Source organism: Sparus aurata, chromosome 21, assembly GCF_900880675.1.
Source record: "Sparus aurata chromosome 21, fSpaAur1.1, whole genome shotgun sequence".
NCBI classification, from domain to species: Eukaryota; Metazoa; Chordata; class Actinopteri; order Spariformes; family Sparidae; genus Sparus; species Sparus aurata.
In genome coordinates this window covers 1,938,579-1,950,656 of record NC_044207.1, presented here as the reverse complement: position 1 = coordinate 1,950,656, position 12,078 = coordinate 1,938,579, and the positions used below count along the sequence as shown (strand labels likewise).

The 12,078-nt window shown below is 40.1% G+C and overlaps 1 protein-coding gene across 1 annotated transcript in view; it reads right to left on the bottom strand.

The window, feature by feature from the left end:
• Positions 1-12,078, bottom strand: part of LOC115572887 (putative ferric-chelate reductase 1) — a 51,478-nt gene that overhangs the window by 6,558 nt on the left and 32,842 nt on the right. Inside the window, exons 3-5 of the mRNA XM_030403367.1 lie at positions 11,969-12,046; positions 7,477-7,553; positions 446-543 (exon numbers count right to left, since the gene is read on the bottom strand). Coding sequence (XP_030259227.1) covers positions 446-543; positions 7,477-7,553; positions 11,969-12,046 — 253 coding nt within the window. The remainder of the gene's footprint in view (positions 1-445; positions 544-7,476; positions 7,554-11,968; positions 12,047-12,078) is intronic.

Below are 12,078 nucleotides of genomic sequence, written 5' to 3'. Positions count from 1 at the left end.
ATATTGCAACAATTAAATGACCCAAAGCATTCAAGCAAAACTACAAAGGAATGGCTTCACAGAAAGAGGATTCGTACTCTGGATTTGGTCAGTCTGAACTGTAATTCAATCGAAATGTTGTGGCGAGACCTGAAGACGTTGCCATATGTCCCTCCAACTTCTCTCAACTGGCTGAGGAGGAGTGGGCAAAAATCCCCATAAGCAGAGACTGGTTAGTTGTTTCAGAAGACAAAATGACTGCAAAAGGAGGAGCCACAAGCTACTAACTAAAAGGGTTCACATACTTTAGCACATGTTACATTATCAGTTTTTGTGAAATAAACCATTAGAAGATATATCTCTTTGATATTTTAAAGGTGTTCTTTACAAATTGGGATTTGAATGTATGTTTAATAAGGTTTTTATGTTTTTTACCAAAAAGTTTGTGTGTGTGTGTGTCTTCTACCTAAAGAAGATGTCTCCATAGTAACTGTTGCTAGGTGCCTCCCAGGTCAGTTGGACTTTCTTCTTCTTGGCTACTGAAGCCTGGCTGACTGTTGAATTCTGCTCGTGGACACAAACAAATTGGTTCTAATAAAGATGAAAATACAAGCTATCATTATCCATCAAGACAGCAGCACATGCTTTATCTATCGACTGAGGATATCCTCCCCAACCAAAATGTCCTGGTGCTGCTAATCCAAGTCAATTCTAACTGTAAACATGACTCTACTGGTGTGTTCTAATGATTCATGCTAATGATGTGCTCTGACCTTAGCACCAACTTTTCCTGTCTTCTCTTTATTGACTTCACTTCTGCTTTCAACACAATTAGGTGCCACCAGATAATCAGAAGACTCCCCCATCTCAGTTTCCCCCACTACTCATTCACTGGGTACACAGCTTCCTCAGTGACCTGCTGTCAGTGTGGGCGCTATAACATCTTAAACCACCAATCACCAACTGGAGCCCCCACAGGTTGTGTCCTGAGCCCCCTCCCCCTTCCCCTTCCTTTTCCTTAATAACAATAACTCTGTTCTTGACTATCAGGACTCCGTCTCAGTATGGCAAATACAAAAAAACTGGTTAGCTAACCAGCCCACAATCCCATCTGCATCAATAAAGACACTGCTGAGATGTTCGAGAGCTTCAAATATCATGGACACACCTGGGACAATAAACAAAGTTTTGAGCAACACACCATGACATCCACAAAGGCTGCCAACAAAGATTGTCTGCCGTGCACAAAAGAGCACTTTCTGTTGCCCTTGCCTTCCATTGTTACTGTACAAAAGTATTATTCAGGCCATTCTCCTCTACTGATCCTCCTGTTTCTACACCATGCAAACTGCCTCCAATAGGAACAAATCACACACATCACAAACAGTAACTCCAAAATGACTGGCCTCCTCACACCCAAACTTTATTTTTTTTAAACTATTTTATTTTCAGTTTTATGTATGCCATGTATACAAACATACCAATACACCAACGGTATGCAGACATAACAAAAGGAAGGCATGAAAGATAAACCTCCTTACCCTTTAAAGAAGACCCCCCCCCCCCCATCAAAAAAAAAAACAGTCAGTGAGTAAAGTGAGTACAAAGGACTACATTAATTACTTGGTGTAAGAGATGTGCCAATATGGTCTAAATATCGCAGCCACATTTTTAAAAAGATGTTATATCGTTTTCTGAGACAACATGTGATTTTTTTCCAGGGGGATGCAACTATTCATCTCAAAAGACTACCTGTCAATGAGAAAAGGGGAGTCAGATTTCCATGACACCGCAATGCACTTCTTGGCCACACATAGAGCAACTTCCATGAATTTGAGTTGTGCATTGTTTAGAGAACTGTGAATACTTGTAAAGTTCCCCAATAAACAAAATTTAGGGTCAACTGGAACATTAACTCATGTTAAAGAAACTGGAGCAGATATCATACCAGAAAGAATTATGGGTATAAGTTTATTTTATTTTAAGGGTGTTTTAGGTGACAGTCCCACCTTCAGTCCAAGACTGTTGTGAACCTCATACCAAATTTTAATCAGATGCCTCAATATAGGGTTATCTGTCCAGTTGTTTACAGTTCCAGAATTATGCTTATAAATTAAGTCACTGTGGATCTTGTCTTTCAGGGGATGCAGTCCGATTTGTGTCCAAGAAGAGGCATCACTGCCCTCAAAAAGGATGAGATGAACCTCATTTGAGCTGCCAAGTAGTAGTTTTTAAAACTGGGTAGTCTAAGTCCCCCTGAACCATAGTCCCACGTTAACTTTCCCATCGATATCCGGGGTACTTTACAATTCCATATGAATTGTCTGACATATCTGTTGAGAGTTTTAAAAAAGGATTGTGGTTATGGAAAGAGCAGGGATTGAAACGGATATTGCAATCTTGGTTGTACATTCATTTGAATACAATTAACCCTGCTAATCAAGGTGAGAGGCAAACCCATCCACCTACGAAGTCATCTTCAATCTTACCGAGTAGTGGGATGTAATTTTCACACAGCGATGAGGTTTTGTCTTGTCTTGGGTTTTTGTCTTGTGAATTTCCTGTTTTATTTTGAAAGTCTAACTCCCTTCTCATTTCAGGTCACTTGCCTTTCCTCATGTATCCCCGGTCTGACTTCATCCCTGATTCCTGATTGTTTCCACCTGTTCCCCTCTCCCTCATGTGTTAAATAGTCTGCGTCTCCATTTGTCTTGTGCCAGAGTGTCTCATTCCTTCGGGCACCCCAGCCCTTCGTCACAGTCTCGTCTTGCCTGAGTATTTTTTTGAAATTCATGTCTGATTTTTGTTTTGTAATTATTGTGCCTCAAGTTAAGTGATTTTTAGTTTGTCATTTTTTATAGTATAGATCAGTTCTTAGTTCAGGTTAGCCTTTTGCCTTCCTCCCTTTTGGAGCAATTTTGATTTCCTTGTTGCATTTTGTGTTCATAGAGTAGCTCTGTTTATAGCCTGTGTTTTCCTCCTTGAGTGATTTTTTTTTTTGTTAATTTTTAGTTTGGTTTTTAGTCAGGTTCTAGTTTTGTACTCCGGTTTCTTTGCTCGCTCTTGTCAGCGTAGTCATATTTAGATTTCATAGCCTATTTATTTGTCTCTCGGTCTTAAAGCCATACATTTCAAAATAAAAGTCTGTTGAATTTTGATTCTGCCCTGCATCTGAATCCTCCTTTTAGTCCAGGCCTGACAGTAATTCAATTTGTACAGGTTTTCGAGGTTGTTGTCTACAATTATCCCAAGGTACTTTATGCCATCCAGAGGCCATTTAAATGGACTCATGTGCTGGAGTTTGGAGTGATCAAAGTTTGTCAATGGAATAATTTCACTTTTTTTCAAATTCACTTTATAACCTGAAATACTACCATAAGTATTTAATACAGTTTGTAATTTGGAAAGCGATTTACCAGGCTCTTTAAAGTACAAATTGACATCATCTGCCAGAAGAAAAAATTTACTAACTGTCTGACCAACCTGAAAAGCCCTTTTATATCAGGATCTTGTCTAATTGCATTAGCTAAAGGCTCAATTGCCAAGACAAAAAGTGCTGGCGACATGGGGCATCCCTGTCGACTCAATCTGCTTAAAGGGAATGTAGATAGGATCTGTCCATTGGTACTGATTTTTGTCTGGGGTTTATGGCAGGGAGTTTGAATCCAATTAATAAATAATGGGCCGAACCCAAACTTGGCTAACACTTTAAATATATATGGCCACTCTAACATATCAAAGAAATGATATCTAACATATCATTTCAGATTTTGTTAAGTGAAATATATTAAAGAGCTTACATAGGTTATTAGCTGAGGAGCACTTTGAAATAAAGCCATACTGGTCTGGATTTATTGGTTGTGGCAGGTATTGGCCAAGTCTGTTAGCCAGGGCCTTGGAAATCAATGTGTAATCTGTATTTAAAAAATGAAATTGGCTGATATGAAGAGCATTTCAATGAATCTCTCTTTTTTTTTTTTTGAAATCACAGTAATTATGACTGTTTAGAATGACTCGGGGAGTGTTAGAGTCTTGGAGGCTAAGTTGATGACTTCCATGAGAAGTGGAGGAGTAAATCCTTAAATTCCCTGTAAAATTCTGGAGGAAACCCATCTCCTCCTGGTGATTGTTTTGCTTGTAATGAGCCCAGAGCTTTTTCAGTTTCTTTTTGTGTAAAGGGTAGATCGAGATTATTTTGGTCCTCCTGGCCAAGTTTAGGCAGTTCAATCATGGACAAAAAACTCATCAATGTCACTCAGATTTTCTGGTGGTTCTGATGTGTATACATGTATGTAAAACAGTTTGAATGCATCAATAATTTCTGTTGGGTTATATGATACAGAACCTGTTTCAGTTTGAATTGAATTAATTGTCCTAGAGCTTTCTTCTTTTTTTAGTTGCCAAGACAGATTTTTGTGCGCCTTCATCGTCATATTTGGGTGCATAAAAATTCAAAAGAGTCCAGGGTTCTGAGTAAATCTGACAATTCACTAAAACATATCTCCCCAATGTATCAACAACGGTTTCTACAATTGTTACAAGGGTGTTCTAATTTATCAAGCCAGTCACTCCCCTTGCTTTAGAGTTAAAGGATGATGATATTACAAGCCCTATCCAATCCCTCTTTAATTTCCTATGCTCCAGTGGTGTCAGATGGTTTTCCTGTATGCAGGAATGTCTTTTTTCAGTTTTTTCAAATGCGTTAAGACTCTTCCATTTGACAGCTCCGTTTACCCATTAACATTAAAGCGAACAAATTTTGGGGTGCCGTTTAGCTCAGTGGGTAGAGCAGGCGTCCCATGTACGGAGGCTTTGTCCTCGCTGCAGTGGACCCAGGTTCTAGTCCCGGCCTGGGTCCCTTTGCTGCGTGTCACTCCCCCTCTCTCTCAACCTGTTTCCTGTCATATTTTCAGCTGTCCTGTCATTAAAGCCAAAGGCCAAAAAAAAAAAAGGTAACAAATTTCATTACTCTGGTAATCAATAGTAAATAATTTTACAGAGATATTGCCCTTCCATAAGACAGATTTGTCCCATACAACCAAGTGGTATAAAGCAAAGCACTGACTGTATGAAAAAACAGTTAACAACAAAAAGGAAAAAGAAACAACAACATCCCTCCCCTCCCACCCCCCGTCTTGTGCCTGCCTAAACCTGGCACATAGCATTCCGTATTCATCTCAAAAGGAGCTAGTGGGCAAATAACTAGACTATGTTACCACTAGCCCCCTCCCCGCAACATTATAATAACATAAACTATATGATACTGTGAAATAAAGCTATTAAAGCAAGGAAAATATAAACAGTATCAGCAAATCTGGCTGTGTGAACATGGTACTAGTTTGAAATGGGCCATTGTAATAACAGGTGTATATAAAACAATTTATGCAGAGAGGTCCCAGTGCTGCAAGCAGCTGTTCAGCTGCTTTGAACCACGGTTGCCTAACCACGGGGCAACCATGACTTAAATGAAGGATGTCAGTCAGTGCGTTTACATGCACAGCTTAGTCTGATTACAGCCATAGTTCGACTATGCAACTCAATCAGACAACTGCAATTGTCCGAGTATACATGCCGGTCAGAAAATCGGATTATTGGGCCGAAGCATGTCATACCCCGGTACGCTAGGTGGCGCTGTACCCATTTCAACTAGTGGTAACAAAGCCACCTCAGGCTGACCTCTTTACGTCACCAGTTGCCTCGGCATTCAAGAAAGATGGTGTACGAAGAACGAGACAAAGCTACATCTTTGTACATTTCGTATATGGTGTACATGATAATTACACAAACTAGATGCACAATGGCGCTCTTGCTTGCCGTTATCTTGGAGGAAAGACGCAGACGCCGACGCCGACGCCATCCATCTATTTCCAGCTCACGGCCCTGGGGAAAAAATCTCGCGCCTGCGCAGAACGCAAAATCCAATCCGATCTGATGAAACGTATACATGCAGGAGTAATGCGACTATCAATCGAATGATCTGGGTGCTTTAATTCGACTAAGAGAAATCCGTTCCGGTCCAATTTTAGTCAGACTAAGGTATATACATGCATCTTAAAAATCCGATCATAGTCAGACTAACACAGTAATTCTGTTTTCTTGAGTGTCATGTAAACGCACTGACTGTGTGGATCAACTCCACTTCTCGGAAGTTATTCCTTCCCACAGACCTTGCTGCCTCCTTTGGGTGCGCAAAGGTCCTGGGCACTCCACTGCTTGGGGGAAAACATAAAGTTTGACCAGTTACAGCAGAGTGTGTTTTGTTCCTTCATCGCGCACAGCTTGCAGCACTTCTCTAAAGGCGCTGCACTGAACCATGACCTCGCTGGTGTAATCCGGGAAGATAAGGACCTTGCCTCCCTTGTACTCCATGGACATCCTTTGCATGCACACTAAGGCCTACAACCAACCTTTCTGACCTCAACTGTAAAGCCAGACTCTACTCATTTCTCAGGTCATCCCTGACCTGGAGATGAGCTTTGTCCCCTCTGCCATAGCACTTCTACACAGAACACCCCTTTAGCATGTGTGTATGTGCTATAAATAAGGGTTTGTGTGGGATAGGGTTAGGGATGTGGGTCGATGTTACCTGTATGGATGTCTTTCATGTGTATTTGCCATGGATGTTTACCTATCTATGATTGGAGGCTCTGTACAGACATACAGTGGCAACAACTGTTCCTTGTAAAAGAACAATAAAGAATCTAATGATGTGTTCTAAAGATGTGTTCCAACAGTGTATTCTAAAGATGTCTTCTCGTTAGAAGACGTCTTTAGAACACATCATTGGAACACACCATTAGAACACAGTGTTGTGTGACGCGTTCTAGTGGTGTGTTCAGAGGACCTAGGCATAGGCTGTATAGGTGAATGCTAAGGGTGCCATCATCCATGGGGGGCACCGCAAACAGGGGTGGAAAAAAAGCAAAAAAATACTATTTTTGACCAGTGCTATCACTGCTATTAATTTGAAATATAATATAAGCCCACAGCAACATAACTTAATAGGAAAGCCTATTAAATAATGGAAAGGCCTTTTTTCTGGGTACCTGGCTCTGAAATTCGCTTGGGCTCATCTCTGGTGGAGAATAATTCTGTCTAGATGTAGACTGGAGATTACATTTTCCAGCAGCCCTGATTATCATTTGTTGAATGTCCTGTTAACTGCATATACATTCACCTCTGTTGAAAAAGGAGTGGTTAATTGACCAGTTGGTGGTCGTATGTTGGCTCAGGTTTATAGCTATATATATATATATATATATATATATATATATATATATATATATATATATGTATATATATATATATATATATATATATATATATATACATATATAGTGTATATATCTAGCTAATTTTTGGGAGTTAACATATATATATATATATATATATATATATATATATATATATATATATATATATATACCTGTGCCCATGGTAGAGGTGCGTCTTTTAGCATGTTAATAGAAACAGCTGCAGTATAACATTCACTCATACCTCCATGTTGTTACAGTGCACCGCAGTAAACAGGCTGGTGTTGATGCCCCTGAACTTTCCAATCGGCCACAGCAGAGCTGGAAACAGAAAACACAGAGTTAGAGTTACTTCCTCAAGTTTCACATGATATGTGCTATGATACTAACTATGCAGAGCATAATTTTATTGCAACTATACAAAAATAGAACAATGTGAAATGAGACTTATTGTGTGTTATCAACTTTTTCCTTTCTTTCTGTGTTTTATATCTAATGTAGGTTCTTGTACTCAGGCAGGAAAGGAATAAATGCACGAAAAAGGACTCACAAATGTATTTGGGGAATTGTATATATATATGACTCGATACACAAATGCATTTTCAATGCACACACAAATATGCTTCAATCCATAAAAGTAAAAAACAAATTCTCATATAAAAATAAGATTTGTAAACATATTTGTGATGCGCACACAAATATTTCTTGTTTTAAATATGTGCAGTACAAATTCACAAATGTAAAAATCATCAGTTATTTACAATTTTAATCAAATACATATTTGGAAGTTGTTACATTGATATACGAATTGTCAAACGTGCATTTGTCTCAGTGCTTTTAATTTGTAAACCTCCCTGCGCGCAACAGATCTAGGATGATATGGATCTAGAGTCCAGCATATGGGGGCTGCCATGACAGATGGTGGTTTTCTGTTTCCGGGTGCCTTGCAACTGCATGACTGACTGCTGCTGCTAAGCTAGCTCTAAACAACTAGCGTTATGTCATAAATGCTAAATTGTTTTTAAAATGAGCTCAGGTATGTGCCGTTGTTGGTTGCCACAACAATTCATGAAAATTGAAGGTTATTTCAGAAATGTCTTGTGTAGAACATCAACCACTTAGACAAACATGTCTGTGCCCTGCGCCCTACACGCCATGCTGAGGAAGGAGGAACAGAGACTAGCGTGGTTCGCGGCTTTGACACTAAAATGAATATTTGGGTTTATGAATATCTTCCACAGAATAGCTGCTGCATGACTGCATGACTTCCCTAACCCGACTATGCACGAGCAGCCTTCTGTCTCCACGACTCCACTTTCCTTCAGCATTATCCTCGCTGTATGTTTAGCTTGATTGACGCTGTGGCTGGGCGCTACTGCTGCCTTCCGAAGAATAAAGTTGCTGTGTTTCTTCAACAGTACTTTCCCTATTTTGTTACTGTGCAAGTAGCTGTATGCCTCTGTGCTTTTGTAACTGCGTAATTCTCCGCCGTCAACACCTTCAGAAAATATAAGATGATTAACTATGTCGATGTAGCTAACGTCGGGCCATTGCTTCCTGTCATCTTCCCACTCCGTGAGAACTGACGGGTGAGGCACTGTCCTCATGACTTTTTTAAGACATCCGTACTGTGTATCCACCTCCAATTTTTGTCCATTTTGTCGCTTTCTTTGTGCTAAAAGCCGGTTTTTAGAGCGAGCATGACAGCTACGCTAGTGTAAACACAGAGTTCAACCAGTTCAACCGGAAGAGCAAAGCCGACTACCGCTATGAACCATGGGTAAACTCTGTTGCGCGCTGTAATGACGTCAGTTAAAAACCCCTCATGTGGAGGCACTCATGTGATTGGATGTAAAGGAGTGAGACATCTGATTGGCTGCAGATGACCCCCTTGTAGAAAAAACGCATTTGTGAATCGCTAGATGAGTCTCAAAAATCCGCACACAAATGCAGAGAGGTTTACAAATTAAAAGCACTGAGACAAATGCGCGTTTGACAATTCATATATCAATGTAACAACTTCCAAATATGTATTTGATGAAAATTGCAAATAACTGACGATTTGTACATCTGTGAATTTTTATTGCACATATTTAAAACAAGAAATATTTGTGTGCGCACACATTACAAATCTTATTTTTATATGTGAATTTTTTTTAAACTTATATATGGATTGAAGCATATTTGTGTGTGCATTGAAAATGCATTTGTGTATCAAGTCATATATATATACAATTCCCCAAATACATTTGTGAGTCCTTTTTCGTGCATTTATTCCTTTCTGTGTGCATTTATCCATTCACTTCATATATGTAGATTATTGTTGTTGTTTTTGTATCATTCAGCTTTTGTTTAACAAAGCACACCCTAAGTTCCTGAATCCTATCTGCCTCCAATGTGTTTCTGCATTCGGGTCCTACTACTGTAAAGATTCACCGATACAAACTGGTAACCGGTTTTAACGTTAAAGATGCGACTACATCGATACGCGGACCCCTGTATCGATTTAAATTTACCATTAGCCGGTCGATGACCGATTCTACAGTTATGTATCGGTTGACGGGAGCTTTGCTGCTAATTCTGCAGAGCGTCTCTTAACTCCTGTAAGAAGGTTAAAGGTCAACGCGAGATTCTTGCGAGAGTAACATTAGCATATCTGAGGGAAAAACCACAACAAAAACAAAAACATGTCCAACAACTCTGACACTGTTTACGATGTACCAGCTAATCTGAAATCTAAAGTTTGGAAGAGATTTGGATTTTATAAAAAGGAGGGACATTTGGACAAAAGTCTGGCCATATATAAGGTCTGCAGAACAGCTATTGAGTACAGCTGTAGCACGACAAATCTGAAAACTCACCCGATGAGTTGGCATAGAGAAAACTACGCAGTGCGACAAGGAGTCTGTGGATGCTAATGTTAATAACGTTACAGCTAGCACAAGCAAGAACACGGCATGGCTATTAAAGACTTTTTCCAGCCACAACTTGGCAAGGTCCAAGGTAGTAAGGCATCTATAGCCCATTTTATTGTGAAGGACTTATGACCTTACAGTGTGGTTGAGAGTGATGGCTTTCGAGACATGGTCAGGTAAGCAATGCCACTTTTATAGAATTGCTTATTTCAATTTATAATGGAAAATTAATGTCTATATTAAACACGTGTTAAGAACTGTGTCAAACTGCATCGTATTGAAGTGCATCACATCGAATTGCGCCAAATCGTTCCGTATTTAAAATGTATTGTCCCTGAATCATATCGTAGCACATGTATCTAGATGCGTATTGAATCGTCTTATGAGGGAGAGATGCACACCCCTAGGTCCTACCCTTCTCTCATAGTTGTAACACACAAACTCATATTAGAGATTATATTTACCATATTAGCCTCTCTACACTGGCGTCCTGTAAACTCCAGAAGATATTTTAAAATCCTCCTCCTCATATTCAAAGCCCTTAATGGTAAGGCACTGGTACATCTAAAAGACCTAATACTACTCTATCACCTCACTAGAATGCTGTGCTCCTAGGATGCAGGGTTATTTGTGGTTCCTAGAGACTCCAAAAGTAGATTGGGAGGCAGAGTATTCAGCCATCAAGCTCCTCTCCTGCCGAATCATCTTCCTGGGTCGGTTTGGGGGGCAGACCCTCTGTACGTTAAAGAATAATACTCATATATCAACAAGTAGAGCTGTTATTACTCCCCCCATCTCTATCACTGCTTCTCCCCCTCACTGGCGCTATACACATAAAGACTTATTGATTGCTTGATTGTGCTTGTAAAAGATCTTGTAAGTTAAAAATATCTTCACCAACAGAAGCTACTCTCTCCCAAAGACAAACACTGCTCTGAATGCCTCGTCAGCAGCGCTTCGTTATGACATCACAATGTCACCCATTTGCAATTTATTTATTGATCTATTTTTTCGGCTTTTTATGGCTTTATTGATAGTACAGCTGAAGAGGGTGACAGGGAGAAAGAGAGGGGGAATGACATGCAGCAAAGGGACCCGGGCCGGGAGTCGAACCCGGGTCTGCTGCAGAGCCTCAGCACATGGGACGCCCGCTCTACCAACTGAGCTAAAAAGCACCTCATCCATTTGCAATTTATGCCTTACACCTTATTTGGCACATAAGACTTGATTAAGCAGAGCTGCTCTGGTGCTGTAACAGCAGCGGTGCTGGCTCAGGCATGTGTGAGCTGACCTATCAGAGCAGACACTGCAACTCTTGTCAGTATGAGCAAGATGATGTGTTTGTTGAGCATTAAAGCATGTTAACCTGTTCTAGAAGTGACCTCAATTAAAAGCATGAACCTGAAAATGAGCAGAATATGTCTCCTTTAATGATAACCGTGGCCAACTGAAGAAAAGTCTCCTTACAATGACCACTGTAGATCGATCCTGTGATATTTCCATTACGGACTGCGTAGTACACACACTGTCAGCTCTACAGTGATTCATTAGTGTTTTCTTTTTCACACAACACACTAACTGGGACACTACATTGTAAAATCACATACATCTTGAAACAACACCAGCATGTGGTGCAAGAACACAGAACTGAAACCTAAATCTGGTCACCACTGGCAGCCACATGTGTAGTGTTGACAGCAAACCACAGCTGAATATCGCAGCACTACAGCTACATCATGATTTTAGTGCTCTAATCTTTTACAGTTCAAATTTGATTTTAAATGGCAGTACAAAGTAACACTGAAAGAGAGTTTGTTGTACCTTGTCCCTGCCAGCTCCTGGCCTGTAACAGGAAACCCTGGAACTCCATGGAGCTGTTTTTCACCACCTCCACCGTCACTGCAGGCATAAAATGACAGGGAGGAGAGGGG